We start from the raw sequence: 19,777 nt of genomic DNA, 5'->3' as shown, positions 1-19,777 counted from the left end.
TGCATGCAAGATGAAATAAATTTCCCCTCCATTAAAAGTACAGACAAATGTACTTCAAAAGTACATCAGCGAAGCACATCTGGAAGTGGTTCTGATGTACATTTTCCAGTACTTTTTTACCTACAGAAAAACCACTGAAAGTACATGGCTCCTCAAATCTAGAAGTACGTAATTAAGTGGTGAAATTTGTACGTAAGAGAAGTAGTTTGTTCCTAGTAAATCTAAATCTTTTGAAACTACACATGAAATTTCAAATAAACTCTAAAGTTGAAGCTTAGGTTAGAGATTTAGATTTATTCAGATGAATTATATATTATCAAAACATATGCACGTCTTGTGTGACACTTTACTTCAGACCACTATGAGGAATGTTGGCGTTGAATTTCTCTAAAATCTTACATCTACCTCAGGAGTTTTAGAAATTGTTTATCACTAAACGAAGGAGATTCGCTGCAGTCTCTTCATCCTTGGAGGAACCTTTTGAACGGTAAACTCAGTCATTGAAGTCTGGAATTCATCTCCACTAGAAGACAGAAAAATCAACAACTATATAATTTATCAATTTTAAAATCAGCATACCTTTTTTGCTGGTGGAAATCAATTTTTGTGGCGTGTTTAATTATTTATTTTTATTCTCCAATAAAAAAAATTTTTTTGCTGTTGCTGTGGCTATGGTTTCACTAAAAAATATAAAATGCAGGAAAAATCAAATCAAACGCGAGCCGCCATTACAAAAGAGACAAAACTTTGTGCATTGCATACATCGCGCTCTTTTCTCCCATTTGCCAAAGAAGAGTTTATTTTTTCAGGAGAAACAAAACTTCTATTTTTGGAGGGGAGAGATTTTGGTAAATAAGGAAACACATATATTTTCAAAATAAACTTTGTTGGTGGTTGTATTCTCCCCTAAACTACTGAGGTTGGGTTCGCAGGGTAGTTTTAGGCCGTGTGTGAATTGCGTTAAATAGTTAAATCCGTGTCAAATTTTTGACACTATTGAGGTGAACAAAATAATTTCAAAAAAAGAATTTATTGTTTAAAATTTTGTCTGCCTTTTTTTTTGCCATGATACTCCTTTTTAATAAAAAAAAAACAAAACAAAACCATCTGCAAAAAAAATTAACTCAAATTTAACTAGGTCCCGGAGCCCAATAAATTTTTAACAGCTGAAAATTTTTTATTCACCTCAATAGTGTCAAAAATTTTACACGAATTTAACTATTTAACGCAATTCACACACGGCCTTAGTATAGTTTGTCGATGGGTTGGGCCCTTAAGATTTTTTTGCTCTTTTGACTTTGACATCTACGTAAAATCCCAATTCCAAAACAGCTCATTGAACCATTGAATAAGAAGTACAGGAAGGGGTGTTTATCCAAATAAGTGAAGCCGCTTTTTATTAGTGTGAGTTGTACAGATGCACATGTATTGGTAAAGGGTCGGAGTGCAGATATATTGTTCACTCAAGGGGCGCCAACGGAAATGTAAATAGTCTCGTGAGAGACTTTCGTATAAGTGTTCTTTTTTATCATAATTATATACGAATTTTAAACTGTTTCTTTTCTCAACTAAAAACAGACTGAAAATTGTTTTAAAATCATCAAGATTAGCTGAAACATTGGCGGTCAATGATTGTATCGCCTTGTCATCACCAATAAGAGTAAGTTCGCCCATGGAAAACGAGCTCAAAATTTGACAGATTATATAAAATTTTTGACAGTTTATATAAAATTTATTTTTTTTTTATTTTTTTGTGGCTTCACTCGCCAACTCTATAGGTGTGATATAGAACCCTTCCTGTACTTCTTATTCAATGCATTGAACAGATCTAAAATGTACTTGACAGTTCTTGTCACGTTTGTTTTTGTTTGGTTTTTCTCTGCCCAAAAAGCAAACCAAAAACTTTGCAAGCTAATAGCTAATTCGTGAGCATTTTACAGTTGCAGCATTTCTTTTTTTGTTCCTCTTCAAGATTGATACATATTTTGTGATTTAAGTTTAAAAGCTGTAGAATAGACCTAAAGTTCGGATAAAATCTTGAAAATAAGACAATTTCAAAATGTACGGACCACCAGAAACCGACTCAGAAGATGATTACGATGGCTTCAGTTTTGGAGATGTAAGAACACACTAAATTTTAACACCTTTCATTTCTATATTAAACTAAAATGTTGTCGAAATTTCAAGACTATCATTGAAGACCATCGACGCCAAAATCACTTTGTCTTTGAACAAAAATCAGATCACGACATAGAACAAGCGATAGAAGAAGGCGAACTTAATAAATTAACAGACATAATTGAAGAAGGAAATATTAATATCAACAATCCGCTTGGAAATGGTACGATTATGTTAGCACTCGCATGTAGAGCAGGTCAATTGGAAATAGTTAAATATCTCCTTGGACAAAAGGCTAACGTTAATAAACAAGTTGAATCTGTAACGCCTCTAATGGAAACATGCGCCTGCATAAAACAGTGTCGAGAGGTAACTGAAATAGCGAAGCTATTACTAGCTGCCGGCGCTGTTGTCAATGTGTCTGACAAATATGGAACCACTCCATTTATGCTAGCATGTCAAAACGGTCACATGGACGTGGTGCGACTTTTCATTAATGATGTTTCGTTTGATGCAGTTGATAATCAGGGTTGCACTCCAATTTTCCATGCAATTGAGAACAATCGGGCCGATATAGTGAAGTTTCTGGTAGAGTCTGGAGCTAATGCATCAGTTGCAAACAAAAAAGGTTACACACCGCGTCAAGTTGCACAGTTTCATGGTTTCTATGATATTTTAGAAATGTTGCCAAAAGAAAAAGGTCAACCTTATCAAGTTCCGACAACATTTCTATCGTACAACAGTATCTGCGATATGATTCCAAGAATATTTCTCAAAAGTGAATGTCCAGAGTATTTCCAAGACATTAATCTCATATTGATGAACATGGGAATGGAAAATATTTTGGAGTATTTTGCTAAGGAAAAAACCTCGTTGGCAGACTTTTTAACAATGAATGAAGAAAGACTGGAAGAAATTGGTATTGAATATCCTATTCATCGGTTGAAAGTACTAAAAGGTTTATTAAAGTAAGTATAACTGCTTCTTTAGTTTTGCATAGTTTCTAAATTACGTATAGTCGAGTCAAATTAGACTAAAATAAGGGGTTGAGGTTACATTAATTCCCAGCAAGCTGAAAACTGGTAGGATTGTTGGAAACACCATCATAAATTAAATCTAAAAAGTCCTCATCGATCCGAGGTCTGGAAAAAAATTTACTTGGGGTCAAAAGTCGTACAAACTGGTTTTTCACGATTTTCAGCAAAACGGTAGGTCTTATCAAAAAATTTTTAATTCAAGAATTGTAGACCAGATTATTATGTATAAAAAGTGTCATGACACCTTTTTTCATAGGTATAACGGTTCAAAAAGTTGAAGTTGAGTTGTAATCGTCATAATCAGTCCTATTCTGAAAAAGTAAACTCATATCTGAAAAGCTCCTGAAATTTCATTATTTTTTAGCTTGAATTTCGTTCTTCAATGGTTAAGAATATGGGTAAAGCAAAAAAAAAAAATGCTAAAATAGCGTTCTAGCCCACAGTGCGACGGACGGCACACAGTGGGACGACCCATAAATAAAAAAATCGAATATTATTGCGGTACTTTTGGAGATTGGTATGCCATCCCAAATATATTTAGGTTCTAACTGCATCAAAATTATTTGCATTGACCAATTAGTGCAAAAGTTATAGAGCGCCAAATATTGTCAATTTTGCTTTTTTTTCGTGCTGAAAAATCAGGTTGAATTTCTATTACTCCCAAAATTTTTTGTGTGGAAAACAATTAATTTAATAATGGATAATAACACTCATCAAGGTATTTAAACAAATATTTAATAAGAAACAAATTTTTGTTTTTGTTGTATTTTTTTTTTATTCGTGATTTTCCAAGACAAAAATTTTTTTGACTTTAAGCATTGTATATAGAAACTATAGTACTATCATGAAAGTGAATTTATTAGGTCCGCTTCCTTTAACTAGGGTGCGCTGCGGTAGCTTTATTCCAATTTTTGGAAAGTAGAATGAAGGAATAAAATACGTGTGTAAGAAAGAGAAAAATACTTTCATCTTTTAAAAAGGATAAAGAGAAAAAACCGAAATCATATGTTTGAAATTTGAATTTCGACTCAGCGTTACCGTTAAGCGACTTTAGTCGCTATTAGCGACCTTTTTGAAGCCTTAGCGACCAAGCGACGACTTTTTATTTAAAGCGACCTTTTCACTAATTTCATAATAGCGACTTTTTTTTTTCTTTCTAAAAATTTATTTCTTTTTTAATTCTGAACATTTAGAGCTTCAAATTTGTGTTTCTTTTTTCGTTCTGAACGTATTCTGAGCTTGTTCAGAGCACCATCGATGGACTCAGAATAAAATAACTGAGCAGACCGAGTTGAATGCTGAACACAAGAATTTAGCGAGTGAAATTGAAAAAAAATTTCAAAACTAATAATATAATAATCGGTCTAGTTTTTTTATTTTTAAATTTTATTTCTTGTTTCTGTAAAAGTAAATTACAAGTAAATAGACAAATGTTCAGGTGTGTTTCAAATATAATTCTGAGCGCTCAGAACAAGCTTTGTTCAGAGGCTATTCAGAGCGTGTTCAGAATGTTCTGGCTCTGTTCAGAGCTTTTTTTTGAGTTATAAAAGAAAAACGCCTACCCATAAACTCATCCATTTCCATACCCACCACCACAGTACACAAACACATAATAAGATAATATCTTCCGAACGTTGTTAAAATTTGCTTGTCAAAAATGGGCACCAATCTGTCAGGTCGGCCTTTAATTTTAATATTTCAATAGCAGTAAACAGGAAGTTTGTTTTTGTTTTAATTTATAAAATGTCATTTGAAACAATTATAAATAGAAAAATAACAAATTTTCTTTGTTTTTCTTGTCGAAAAACATTCGGTTTTTGTGCGATTTTCTACTTTTATTTAAAACAATTAAAAATAACGGTCATTGGTCGAAGATATTACGCGTATAGCCGAACAAAAAGAGGGAGTTTTCAATGGAATTTGAAAGGGAAAAAATGTGTTGGAAAGCTTGAAGGCCTTTTTTCATTTAATATTTTATTTTTGTTCAAATTAAATGTTTCAAACTTCAAATGTTACGGGCCAAGCGTAGCTTTCAACTAAATTTAAGTTCCTAAAATGAAGACTGTTTTTTTAGTTTATAATTTTGTTATTATTTTTGTTGTTAGTAAAAAATTTGTTTCAAGACAACTTGTGTTTATTTTTCTATGTAAAAACATATGAAAACGGTTTAGCGACTTTTTTTTTGTCAAATAGCGACTTTTTCGACAAAAAAGCGACTTTTTTCAATTTTTCAGATTAGCGACCTTTTTTTTCTGAAAGCGACTTTTTAAGCGACCTTTCAAAAATTTTCAACGGTAACGCTGTTTCGACTGCTTGGGAATAGGGAAGGAGAAATGTAAACAAAATATTTTTTGTTTACAACGCTTTGTTTATTTCTTGTTTCCTAGGTGATAGTAATTTGAGTATTTTTGAATCAAATAATTTATTTTTGCGAATTTGAATAGATTTTTGTTTTGGGACTTTTATTTGTTATATTCTAAGGCAATGTTGCAACATTTAACTTATCTTGTATTGCTTATTATTTTTTAAGTATAGTTTTTACTTTATACCTAGTTCAAATTGATAATATAAAAACAAGTTTTAAACTGCATCATTTTGAATTGTAAAGTAAATAAAGTTAAAAACTAAATAATAAAGGGGAGCGTCATCGAGGCACATAAAATTCAAAGGAAGGTTATTAGTTTTTGACATAACAAAATGCTAAATATTTTTTTAAAGTTTTATGATTTTTGTCAAGTTTGTATTAATTAATAAAAACCTGAAACATTGAACAAAAATCTTAAAATAAAAAAAAGTTCAAAACTACATTGTATGTGTACAATGTACATACATATTTTTAATTAAAAAAATCTACTTCTCTAGAATAATCAGTTGTAGAGCGCCCTTTAATAAGAAAGCAAAAGCTTTTGTTTTTAAGTATTAAAGTACATAATAATAGAGCATTACTCGCTTTATTATTTCATTAATGAATAAATTAGAGTTAAGTTAAATGTTGCAACATTGCGTAAGAAAATATCAAACAAAAATTCAAAAACAAAAATGTATTCAAGTTTTCAAAACAAAATATTCTATTCGACAACAATCGCCTCGGCAAAAATTATAGGTTCTGGGATGAAAAATGGAAAAACTTTTAAGTTCATCAATGAGAGAAAGTTTAATTTGGATAGCCTAGATGGTGTACATAACGGTTTTTCCATTTTTCATCCCAGAACCTATGCTTTTTGCCGAGGCGAAGGCGGGCAAGTTTATGTCTCGGCAAGACCACCGGTTTTCACCATTTACCTTCGTAGGAATGGGCTTAGTTGACCTCCATTATTTAGTGCACTCAACATACTCTCACTTCCAATTTCATTTTCTCGAAAATTTCTCTTGCTGTCAAATTCTCACGAAAAATACTTCATTTTTTGTGACTTTTGGCTCTCTCTTCGACCAAAGGCTTCCTCCCTGATCGTTTTGGTTAACTATACATGTCACCTTTGTAAATTAAATTATCAATTACACAATCGGACGTTTCTAATCCTCCAGTTTTTCCCATTTACACAAGCCCTATTCATGGTAGGCCTCGATTTTGCCCATTTCTGCCTGGATCAGGGGTTTTTCACGCCTTATTTTAAAATAACCGAAAAATTTTACTTTTGAAATGGTTATAATGGGTTTAAATTCATTTTCTAACTGTTATGCTTACTTTTGTTTATATTTCATCTCGCTAAATCTCACTTTTAGTGCAAAAATCAGATGTGTCCTTATAATTATTTCGCCCAGACCCGGAAAAAATAACTGTATTATTGTATTCTAATGAATTAAATAAAAACAAATGGTGGGAAACTATCCCCCATATACATGTCTCCTTATTCATAAAAGAAATAAAAAATAATATCCTTTACATATCTTAAGACGAATCAAATAAATTTGTCATTATAATTATTTCGCGGAGTGTATAACATTGAATTTCCAAGTAGGTTTTCCCTTCTTCAAGCAGCTTTCGTATAAGTTTCCGTTATCCGAACTGCAGTGTTTTGCTCTTCGAACTTTAAATAGATTAAAACCGAAACAAATCGTTTTTTGTTGAAAAATTGTTCAAATTATATGAGTACTTACTTTTAAAGCAAAAATAAATATTCTAAGTTATAAACCGCTTTTAAATTCTTCAAAAATAGATTTAACTACTATTATTTTGAACAGGCCAAATTAGAAAGAACAACCAAAGGTCAATGAAAAATTATTTAGCACCTTCTTTTTCATTTTAAAACTACGATACATTTATTAGTAATTGACCGTTACAAACTTTGACATCAAAGAAATTAAATTTTTAACCGTAGAAGCACCGTAAATATAAAAAATGTTATTTTGTTGCAGGCACTACTATTATTTTGAACACAGCTGTACATGCTCTTCATACGAAAACTGATCAAAAACAGCAGTGTCGCTAATAAGTAGGTAGTCTAAAGTCGACTTTGAATTTTTTGTTCCAAATCTAAGTTAAACATAGCAAAACAATGATTTACTGAAAAGAGGAAGAAGATTTCTTTCGTGATTGAAGAAATATCTTACAAACAAAGCGGACAAATAATGATAACTTAATGATCAGAAACATATCAACGTTTCTTATTATAATAATTGGTTAAAAGCGAAGGAGAAAAAAATTTGCTTCACAACCGAAACGCGAAGCGGAAACAAATTTTTACCACTTGAGAATCAATTTTCAGGTGTGAAAATAAAAATTCGCTCGAATTTTTATTTTCACACCTCAAAATTGATTCTCACGTGGTAAAAATTTTTGTCCGCTTCGCGTTTCGGTTGTGAAATTTTAGTAGAATCTCATGTGAGCAAATTTTTTTCCGATTAGCGTTTGCCGGATTATTAATACCTATACATAAATGTACATATGTGTATCTATTAAATACCAGTAGACATTAAAACTATAATAATCGGGCAGCTTTATGTCCAAATGTCAAACTTAAATAAGACCAACTTGAAAGAAAACTTATGTTCTGAACAACTGGAATTATATAAACTCATGTGAATATTTTATTTCGTTTTTTATTTAAGATTACTATGGCCAATAATTGCTTATATTGACAAGATGTAGAAATCAATTTATTTTTCAAAGATTTGGTGGGTAATAATTCCACAAAAAAATAGGTGTAAAAAATTCCCTTCTACGGTGAGAATTTATTCCACTTCAAAAAGTGTAATAGATTCCCACTTGAAGTGGAATAAATTCCCATGTGGAGCAGATTCCCGTGGAATTATTTCCCTGCACCGTGTGAGAACAGGCAAATTTGATAACGTGTGTTTGAAAATTCATCAACCTCTTGGCTTAGAGGAGTCAACAGAAGAGGTTGAAGCTCAAATAAAGGAAATTACTAAATTTTATTGCCTCAAGGTAAAGTAGAAGTGGAAGCAGTCTTCTAGAAGACTCCATCGGTTCATGAGCGCTAACGAATAATGGCAATGTGAATATAACTAAAGCTATACTTGTTTGCGTAAGAGATAACATCAGTTTAAAACAAAAAAATGCTTATTAAACCAATATTATTTAAAACATTTTACCGGTTAAAGTAAAAATGGTGGGATTAAGATCTATAAAAATGCAAAAATACTTAGAAGTTGTCAAATTAACGGTCAAAAAGTTCCCATATATCAAATTATGATCGAAATATATACCAATATTTATCAAAAAATTATGGGAGCGTATCGGAATCCCGCTTTTTAAAATCCCGTTTTTCGAAAATCCCGAAAAAAAAAGTTTCAAAATCCCGTTTACTAAAATACCGCTTTTTTAAATCCCGTTTTCTGAAATCCCGCATTTTAAAATCCCGTCAAATCCCGAAAATCCCGATTTTTTTACAAAATACATGCTGAATTCACAAATAAAAAAATCATGAGAAATAGACAAAAAATTAGTAAAACTGATTTTTTGCGTTGTAAGGCCCACAAGGTGTTGTTATCATTTTATGTTATTATTAATCTATGGGATTATCACGATTTGATTGTTCTTCTGAAACTTTAAAGTAAATATTAGTTTGTTAATTGATTTCTTTTTAGTATCACATTCCTTACTTTTTCTTATTTTTTTATATAGTATATTTTTTGTTAAAGGTTTTAATTGAATGCGTTTAGAACAATCTCTCATTTTTTAATTTAATCGGACACTGAATAAAAAGTTTTATTTCTCTATTTTGTTATTTACTTTTTTGTTTGAATATTCAAATTATAATGTTTTAATATCTATGCTATTGTTACTCCTATTTTACATAAATTTAAATTAACTAAAAAAATAAAAAGAATATCCTTAAGAAAAGTTCGCTGCTCAACTCTTTTAATTAAATAAAAATGAATTTCCTTGCTAGCACGTTTCCATTTATTTGATTTTCATGTTTAATTCATAGATTTAGGTGTAAACAGACTTCTTAATGGAACTTTGCGTAGTTTCAGTCATTTAAACACAAGATATTAGAAATGCCGATTTTTTAATACCATCGTCCCACTGTGCGGCATGACCACTTTTTATTATCTTCTCCATCCCCGTAATTTTGGTTTTGATTAAAATCTCTATTTTTTGACAAGAAACCAATGGTGCCGTGTAATAAGGTCAAGTGAAATAACGCGAAGTTTCAGAAATTGACTTTATTTAACTTTCTCAAGGTGAAATAAGACCGACTTTTCAAATTTGGCCCTATTTCGCTTTCAGAAAGTGAAATAAGCTGAATTTTTATTTTCACACCCCAAATAGATTCTGCCGTGGCCAAAATATTTTTCAGCTTCGCGTTTTGTTTGCGAAGATTAAATAGATTCTCATGTGAGCAAATTTTTTTTCCGCTTCTCTTTCCACTCATGAAAACAGGTGGGGTTGATTTGCATTTTTTTTTATTTGCGTTATAATTTATTCGCTTTCTTTGTTTGCGATATAGTTCCCTAATCTTAAGGAAATTTTTTTCTAATTTATCTCTCAAGTATTTAAAATGTATTAGCATTTAATGCGTGCACTAGGGAAAAGATACCTTCGACCGTTAGCTTCAAAAACAAGCCGGCTCCATGATAATAATTATCACTTTTCTAAAATTAATCTTTTGTTTTTTAGTTTCCATCTAAATCAGTGGACAAAACGATCGATCGCCAGAGTACAAAAGGGACGTCCAGATAAGTATGAACTTCGTTAGGCTCGTTAACTCTCAAAATTGTCCTTAATATAGTCCTATTCATTTCAGTTTTTATGAAATACTTGTTTTGTCAGCAAATCATCTTCAAAATCTTGTTATCATAAATTCGTCTTTGAAATACGTCAAATACAACTCGCAGTGTGGTCATTTTGGACCTATAAGCACCGACATCGTTCAAAGTCTTCGAAAAAATCTTCAAAATTACAGAGCTGTCATGAAGGATCTTAACCAGACAACATCATACGTAAGCCACTTTAATTATTTCAAAGTTCAGTTTTTTAACGTCTAAATAATTTAAGCTCCAATCATTCAGTCCAGCGTTCCCACCACTATATATTGACTATGATGACTATTTGGCTGAAAAGAAGAAAAACACTACCAGAAAAATACTTAAATACACATTCTTTGTTGCTGTTTCGGTTGTTATTTGTCTAAAAATGCAAAAAATCTTTTGATATTATAAATAGTTCTGTACATTGTGAAATCATTCCCCGAAAACATATAATGTAGTATAGATGTTGATTAATTTTATTATAAAAGTTTAATATTCTGTTGCTTGAATTCATTTAAGTTACTTTTATATTCGTGTAAAAATCACTGAATATTATAAAAAAAGAGTAGTCCAACTACACATTAAAACTGAATTTATTTTATTAGTCTGCATCTGCAGTGTTTTTTTTTTTTTCATAGTTACACTGCAGCTAATCTGAATAGGTTGAACTTTTAATTCATCTTACTTTTAGCCTCTCTTCGTATATATTGCAATGACACATATTTTTTATGTATGTAATGAAAGAACATCTTTATGTGCTTAGTTAAGGATAAAAAAAATTGTCTACGGCCTACCGTTGCTCTCACTTTAGAGACCAAATGTATTCATAAAACCAAGCATATTTTCTGGCTCATATGAATAGGTTCAAAGGCAAAAATGTTAATTAAAGATGAGTTGTATGGGTCAGTTGGACTCAAAATTGTGTCTGTCAATAAATCTAATTATTGTGTTTAATCTGTAAGGACGAAAACGGCTCGGGAAAATCTTTAAGCGCGGAAAAAACGTGGTAAATAGAAGAAATTTGGGAACAATGCATCGTAAAAAAAAACAATCAAAAGGTATAGAAACAACATTGAAAGTCGATGTTACTCGGCCACAACCTGGGCCGATAGATGTGCAATGATCAGAACAGCATAATTTCGTGCTAAAAATAAAGCTAAAAACCGGTATAAAATGTAGTTTGGCGACGAAAAAACGGGTTATCAGAAGTGATAAGCATTTGAGAAGAACAAAACTTCACGAAAACTACCACTTTAAAAACCACGAAAAGAAATTATAGAGATCGGTGTGTGGGACAGATATAAAGAATTACCTATCTCAAATCTATCTACATTCCGAAGATTTTTGAACAAGTTGTATCATTTTTTAGCCAGTACATAGTTTGTGAACAACAACATAGTTTTATGAGAAAAAGACAAACTATTAATAATGTTCTTACGTTTCTACATAAATGTTCAGATGCTTTACCCCTTGTAGCCCCATGTGACATATCTGTTACAAACCAAAAAAGGTCCCACAAAAGATATACCAACTATATTTTTTTTTGCTTTTGAAGCTTATAAGTTAAAACATAATTTTTAAATATAGCTTTATCGAAATAGTACACCATATTTCTACACCAATAGTTTTTAAATTGCAGTTAATATTGAAAGTTCGGCTTTTTTTTTAAATAAGCAAATTTGTGTAAAAACTACGAAATTCAGAAAAAAATATTTTTCCTGCATAAAGCTAAGTATACAGTTCTTCATCTAAAAAAACCAAATGCATTTCTTACGGGAGAGATTATTTTAGATTTTTCGAAAAAAAAAATTTTTTTCAACTCACCACAGCTGTAAACCAAAATCGAAAAAAATTTATACTCACCACGTTTTTTTTCGAAAAACAATGTGCATAGTGCATTGTCATCTGTTCACCAAAGAAATTTTTTTTTCACCACTTATTTTTTTCTTTATCGAAAAGAACTGTATACTAGGCTTATGGCGTTTTTATTGGCAATCTGGAAGCAAAAAAAAGCAATCTGAATGCGTTCAATTGGGCAAAACTGACAGTTCTGAATGATCCTGAACTTTGCAGACAATTTGTCTGCTGAGGTTTGGACAGCCACCAAAGTCGTTAAATAAAAATCTAGGGGCGATATTTTTTAGTTTTTTTTTTATTTGTCTTAACAAGAAAGTTATGGCCAAAAAACACAAAACCCACCAAAAAATTAATTTAAAAATTTTTGGACTTTCGTCACCACTGTAATAATGGACACATTTTTATAAAATAAACGCCATTCGTTTCGTTAAATAAAAATCTAGGGGCGATATTTTTTAGTTTTTTTTTTATTTGTCTTAGCAAAAAAGTTATCGCCAAAAAACGAAAAAAAACACCAAAAAATTTATTTAAAAATTTTTGGACTTTCGTCACCACTGTAATAATGGACACATTTTTATAAAATAAACGCCATTCGCTTCGTTAAATAAAAATCTAGGGGCGATATTTTTTAGTTTTTTTTTATTTGTCTTAACAAGAAAGTTATGGCCAAAAAACACAAAACCCACCAAAAAATTAATTTAAAAATGTTTGGACTTTCGTCACCACTGTAATAATGGACACATTTTTATAAAATAAACGCCAGTCGCTTCATTAAATAAAAATCTAGGGGCGATATTTTTTAGTTTTTTTTTTTATTTGTCTTAGCAAAAAAGTTATGGCCAAAAAACGAAAAAAACACCAAAAAATTTATTTAAAAATTTTTGGACTTTCGTCACCACTGTAATAATAGACCCATTTTCATAAAATAAACGCCATTCGCTTAGTTAAATAAAAATCTAGGGGCGATATTTTTTAGTTTTTTTTTATTTGTCTTAACAAGAAAGTTATGGCCAAAAAACACAAAACCCACCAAAAAATCAATTTAAACATTTTTGGACTTTCGTCACCACTGTAATAATGGACACATTTTTATAAAATAAACGCCATTCGCTTCGTTAAAAAAAAATCTAGGGGCGATATTTTTTAGTTTTTTTTTATTTGTCTTAGCAAAAAAGTTATGGCCAAAAAACGAAAAAAACACCAAAAAATTAATTTAAAAATGTTTGGACTTTCGTCACCACTGTAATAATGGACACATTTTTATAAAATAAACGCCACTCGCTTCGTTAAATAAAAATCTAGGGGCGATATTTTTTAGTTTGTTTTTATTTGTCTTAACAAAAAAGTTATGGCCAAAAAAACGCAAAAAACACCAAAAAATTAATTTAAAAATTTTTGGACTTTCGTCACCACTGTAATAATGGACCCATTTTCATAAAATAAACGCCATTCGCTTCGTTAAATAAAAATCTAGGGGCGATATTTTTTAGTTTTTTTTTATTTGTCTTAGCAAAAAAGTTATGGCCAAAAAAACGAAAAAAACACCAAAAAATTTATTTAAAAATTTTTGGACTTTCGTCACCACTGTAATAATGGACACATTTTTATAAAATAAACGCCATTCGCTTCGTTAAATAAAAATCTAGGGGCGATATTTTTTAGTTTTTTTTTATTTGTCTTAACAAGAAAGTTATGGCCAAAAAACACAAAACCCACCAAAAAATTAATTTAAAAATGTTTGGACTTTCGTCACCACTGTAATAATGGACACATTTTTATAAAATAAACGCCAGTCGCTTCATTAAATAAAAATCTAGGGGCGATATTTTTTAGTTTTTTTTTTTATTTGTCTTAGCAAAAAAGTTATGGCCAAAAAACGAAAAAAACACCAAAAAATTTATTTAAAAATTTTTGGACTTTCGTCACCACTGTTTTGTGTTTTTTGGCCATAACTTTTTTGTTAAGACAAATAAAAAAAAACTAAAAAATATCGCCCCTAGATTTTTATTTAACGAAGCGAATGGCGTTTATTTTATAAAAATGTGTCCATTATTAGAGTGGTGACGAAAGTCCAAAAATTTTTAAATTAATTTTTTGGTGGGTTTTGTGTTTTTTGGCCATAACTTTCTTGTTAAGACAAATAAAAAAAAACTAAAAAATATCGCCCCTAGATTTTTATTTAACTAAGCGAATGGCGTTTATTTTATGAAAATGGGTCTATTATTACAGTGGTGACGAAAGTCCAAAAATTTTTAAATAAATTTTTTGGTGTTTTTTTCGTTTTTTGGCCATAACTTTTTTGCTAAGACAAATAAAAAAAAACTAAAAAATATCTCCCCTAGATTTTTCTTTAACGAAGCGAATGGCGTTTATTTTATAAAAATGTGTCCATTATTACAGTGGTGACGAAAGTCAAAACATTTTTAAATTAATTTTTTGGTGTTTTTTGCGTTTTTTTGGCCATAACTTTTTTGTTAAGACAAATAAAAAAAAAATAAAAAATATCGCCCCTAGATTTTTATTTAACGAAGCGAATGCCGTTTAATTTTTTCAAATCAGACCAGTTTTGCGACTTTGGTGGCTGCCCAAACCTCAGCAGACAAATTGTCTGCAAAGTTCAGGATCATCAGTTCTGATGCTGAAAAAAAGAGAATTTCTCTGCTGGTTTTAAAAACAGAATCAGAAGCAGAATCACTCACACATTCATAGATTTAAATTTCAGCAGTACAAAATGTTTGCAGCACAAATACAAATTAAATTTGGCGCGAATACACATATATGTGAAACATGTTAAACGCAAACAATACATTCACACCAAACTTCAGATTCTTCCGAATAAAAAAAAACTGTTCAATTGGGATTCCGAATCGAAGAACAATTCCGGATTGCCAATTAAAAACGCCATTAAACTAACGTGGTTTTATTTTTGGATTTTAGAAAAGTGCCTTAAAATAAATATTAGACAGTTTTTGTTTGAATTTTTGCACTTATACAGGGTGTCCCAAAAGTAATGGATCAAACGAAATATGATGATAAGCCAACTTTAGGGCTCTCAGAATTTTGTAATTTGTTTATTCCAAATCCTTACGGTTTTCGATTTAATGCAGTTTTTATGAAATTTCGAAAAATCCCGACTTTGCAACAGTATTTTGCTTCCTCTGCTCATAATTGATTTTTGTTTTTTACAATTCTTTCACTAAAACATTGCTTAATAATAAGAAATAATTAACTAATCAAAATATTTTCTATTTCATACGCCATTTTGCTGCAAATTAATTAACAGTTCCATATTTTATAAAAACTCAATTTCATTCTTTTATTTCAGAGCAACAGCCTGAAAAAAATTTGTATCGTGTGGCACTGGTTTGTTATTTTGAAAACTTGCCGTGTTATAGCAGTTTTCAAAAATGTATTAAAAATTCCAAAGTTGCAAATAGAACGAAAGATATTAAAATTTGAATGCAAAAAAACAGACGTTTTCAGAGCAAAATAACAAACAAAAATCGAGTCTTTTGTTCAAAAAGAAATAAACAAACAACACTCGAGAAACTGTGTTTATTTTTCTTTGTTATTTTTCTCTGAAAAGCCCTGTTTTGTTGCTTTTAAATTGTAATATCTTCAGTTCTCACTTCAACTTTGGAAACTTTTATACATTTTTGAAAACTGCAATAACACGAAAAGTTTTCAAGATAATAAACCAGTGCTACGCCATACAAATTTTTTTCAGGCTATTGCTCTGAAATAAAAGAAAGAAATTGAGTTTTTATAAAACATGGAACTGTTAATTAATTTGCAGCAAAATGGCGTATGAAATAACAAATATTTTGATTAATTAATTATTTCTTATTATTAGGCAATGTTTTAGTGAAAGAATTGTGAAAAACAAAAATCAATTATGAGTGGAAGAAGCAAAATACTGTTGCAAAGTCGGGATTTTTCGAAATTTCACAAAAACTGCATTAAATCGAAAACCGTAAGGATTTGGGATGAACAAGTTACCAAATTCTGAGATCCCTAAAGTTGGCCTATCATCATATTTGGTTTGATCCATTACTTTTGGGACACCCTGTATAAAAAAAATAAATTATTTAAACTTATATTTTTACTCCGAAAATTTCGAAATAACTAAGTAAATAATGAAGATATTGAATTTCAAAAAAAATACGTGTTTTATTATATATATTTGCGATCTTGGGTTACAAGGGGTTAAGAAGAAGGAAATGAAGTTGTCACGGACTTTAAAAGCTCTTGGTTTTCCGCCATTTCATTGGATAGAATCATACTTGGAGAATAGATCATATCAGGGGGCCTATTACATAATACGAAACGAACGGCAAAACAACGATAGCCACGACAAACGATAGTCGCGACAAAGAGCGAATATGAATGATAATGAATTAATTTTTTTTTCAAGCGCAACTAACTTCACTCCTAATTGTGACTGTCAAAATTGGCTATATAAACAAACAAAAAAAAAGTAAATTAAATTTCTAATCTTTGGTAAAACTGTTTTTTTTTTTTCTGATTGTATTTTCTATTACCACACCATACATACCATAAAAAAGATAATTTTTCTTATGTTTAAAAAGAACATACGCGATACGCTTTTCCAGCCATCGATGTTTTTTTTTTTCGGAGGTCCCCTTGCATTGAGAGTGTCTGCCGAATCCAAAGTATTTTGGATATAGTCTTGGCTTGGGTGTTGGGCAAATAATTCTTAGCAAGGCAAGGGATTGTTTTCCATACATTTGATAACAACATCCATTTGTTGGCGGCCTATATAATGTATAAAATATTTGATTATTTTCATTCTTCATTTCCAAATATAATGTATTCACATTTTTTAGCCGAACAGGAATATAACTGGCAGACACGAAATATTTTTTAAACGACGAATAAAAAATGTATTTATTTACATCTTCTCTTCCAATTAGTTTTTTATTTTAATTATTTCAAGAGGAATATCACTAGTAGACACAAAATATTTTCCCCAACAAAACCAAAACGAAAGCCAAACGACAGCAAAATGTCAGTTGTATTGAAAAAACGAGTATCGTTCAGCCTTAGGCTAGGCGCACACATGCGATTTTAGTCGCGCGATTATTCAGTCGCAAAAATGGATCACAAGGATTTCAATGACTGTGAACACACATGCTTCTCGCGATTAAAAATTTGAAAATTGTGTCTACAGTCATTGAAATTCTTGTCATCTAATTTGCGACTGAATAATCACGCGATCGAAATCGCATGTGTGCGCCTAGCCTTAAACGATTTTCGTTTTACGCAGTCGCGTGTCATCGTTTTTATACGATAATCGTTATACGGAGTCGCTTTTCAACTATAACGAGCCGATTTAAACGATAATCGTTTTACGTAATAGGCCCCCAGCACCAGGGGCGGATCCAGGATTTTTTTCTGGGGGGGGCACAAGGGACGGGTTGGCAAAAAAAACAGCAATAACAGTTAGAAATAAAGTGAAGTATCATACGACTGACTAACAAGCAGAAAATTTTAACGACCCACAGTGGTCTAAAACCTGGCCAAAAATATTAGGCACATTTCCCACATCAAATAGGTACCAAATGACCAAAAAGTTATTCGGAAGGAAAAATTTTCATTTTCTTGTTACAGTAAAAGCCACTTAAGTGCTAACCCTCTTACTCCTGGATTAGCCGGAAGAAAAAAAATATAAAAAATCAGAAAATGCACGTACAATTCTTTATTTAATTTTTTGACTTAAGTTGTTTCACCAAATAGTTTTTGAGAAATTAAGTTTTAAAGATGAAATTTTGAAAAAAAAATGTTTACGTTTTTTAATTGATTTTGTATAAAATTTTGCAATATTATGGACATAATTATACCATTAGTTAATGACCTAGTAGTTTTTAGTCAAATACTAAAGACTTCATTCTAATAAATATTAAAGTTCCTAAGAATAACAAAAAAAACTGAATCATACTTTTTTGCCGGGAAACCCAGTTTTGTTTTTTTTTTATTTGCATTAACCTTTTGTAACCCAAGGTCGTAAATTTAAAAATTAATAAGTCAATCGATTGGCCTTTATCTTTAATAAAACACGTATTTTTTTAAAATTCAATAAAGTCATTATTTACTTAGTTATTTCGATATTTTGGGAGTAAAAAAAAAGTTTAAATAATTTATTTTTATATAAAAATGCAAAAATTCAAGCAAAAAACTATCTAATATTAATTTTTAGGCACTTTCCTAAAATCCAAAAATAAAACCCCGTGGGGTTTACTAACAAAAACTATTTTTTTTTCTGAATTTCGTAGTTTTTACACAAATTTGCTTATTTTCAAAAAAAGCCCAACTTTCAACATTAAGGCCCAATTTATTCACTCTCCATTATATTTAAAGGCTCCATTAAAAATTATAAAACTGTCAAATCGCATACACATTTTAAAATTTCCCTTTTTTAATGGAGACTTTAAATTTAATGGAGTGTGAATAAATTGGGCCTAAGGGCCAATTTATTGAGCCTCCATTAAATTTTGAAATTTATCGTTTTAGTTAACAGCGTTGTTAACTATTGACGCCTTTAAGTATACATCATTAAAAAATTCATTTAATTCACTCTACTTTAGTTAAAGTCTTTACTTTTAATGGAAACTTTAAATTTAAAACTCCATTAAAAATATCCTAGGGATTTTTTAGTTTTTGAAAAATAAAACTGTCAAAAGCAGAAATTTGTCAAATCAAATTTTTTTTAATTTGAAGATATGAAGGAATAAATACCTACTGAATTTGGAGAAGGAAAGAATTATTTACGCAAGATTTCATATTTTAACAACTGTCAAAAGCAATGATTTTGTCAAATTGAATTTGAAGATTTTAATTATAAACAATATGAAAAAACATAAAAACTAAGGCGCGTAATTATTTTGTAGCTGAAAACGCAAGACGAAATCCCACAGATGAGAGTTGCGATATACAAAAGTGTTCTGAAATGTTTAGAGATGATTATATTATAATGCAGCACCTCAACCCGGATTTGTTTTACTAGTAGTTTTTTTTTTTTAAGTGGAGAAGATAAATCTAGTAGATCTAGTTCTATGTATGTATATGTGCCTTTCTGAGCTAAGAAATGCATTTTCTTTGAATCTTGTGTCTATTAAAAATCTAAAATGAAGTGTTGTCTCTCCCCTCTTAATAAAAATTAAAGAATTCCTGGTGAGTTGCAGTCATTTTATATATGCATAACTTATTTATGGAATAAATACATTTACATATGTATGTACGTACAAAAAAATTCGCTCCTGGACTTTATTCATAATTGTTTTTATGTTTTAATAATTCTTTAGCTCATTTGACGTTTTTCAAATAAATTAATAAAATTAAACAATAAAGAAATGACATTTGACTCTAATGGAGAGTGAATAAAAAGAAATCCTGTTTAAAACCTCAATTTGCTCTAAAAATCCCTCTTAAAAGGTCGAATTTGGCATTTTAACTAAAAGGGCTTTAAAATTTAATGCTCAATTAATTAATGATGTGAAACTTCAAAAAAATCCTTAAAAGAGACTGAATTA

At 30.3% G+C, this 19,777-nt stretch overlaps 1 protein-coding gene across 2 annotated transcripts; it reads left to right on the top strand.

Annotated features, from left to right (window-relative positions):
• The first annotated feature begins 1,855 nt into the window (after positions 1-1,855).
• LOC129912083 (uncharacterized) lies at positions 1,856-10,974 on the top strand. Of its 2 annotated transcripts, none has more exons than XM_055990192.1 (5): positions 1,856-2,119; positions 2,188-3,086; positions 10,240-10,302; positions 10,352-10,562; positions 10,618-10,974. In XM_055990192.1, the coding sequence occupies exons 1-5, from the start codon at positions 2,060-2,062 to the stop codon at positions 10,771-10,773; spliced, it is 1,389 nt and encodes a 462-aa protein (XP_055846167.1). In that variant the 5' UTR covers positions 1,856-2,059; the 3' UTR covers positions 10,774-10,974. The 2 variants fall into 2 exon arrangements, with proteins under 2 accessions (XP_055846167.1, XP_055846168.1); XM_055990193.1 differs by having other exon boundaries at positions 1,857-2,119; positions 10,367-10,562.
• Positions 10,975-19,777: the final 8,803 nt, after the last annotated feature.

This window comes from Episyrphus balteatus, chromosome 2 (assembly GCF_945859705.1).
Source record: "Episyrphus balteatus chromosome 2, idEpiBalt1.1, whole genome shotgun sequence".
Taxonomy (NCBI): domain Eukaryota; kingdom Metazoa; phylum Arthropoda; class Insecta; order Diptera; family Syrphidae; genus Episyrphus; species Episyrphus balteatus.
This window is presented reverse-complemented; position numbering and strand designations above follow the sequence as displayed.

Coding starts and splice junctions, on each gene's coding strand:
- LOC129912083 (XM_055990192.1), top strand. CDS start 2,060: ATGTACGGACCACCAGAAACCGACTCAGAAGATGATTACGATGGCTTC. Junction 3,087..10,239: donor GTACTAAAAGGTTTATTAAA/GTAAGTATAACT, acceptor TTTGTTTTTTAG/TTTCCATCTAAATCAGTGGA. Junction 10,563..10,617: donor TTAACCAGACAACATCATAC/GTAAGCCACTTT, acceptor AAATAATTTAAG/CTCCAATCATTCAGTCCAGC.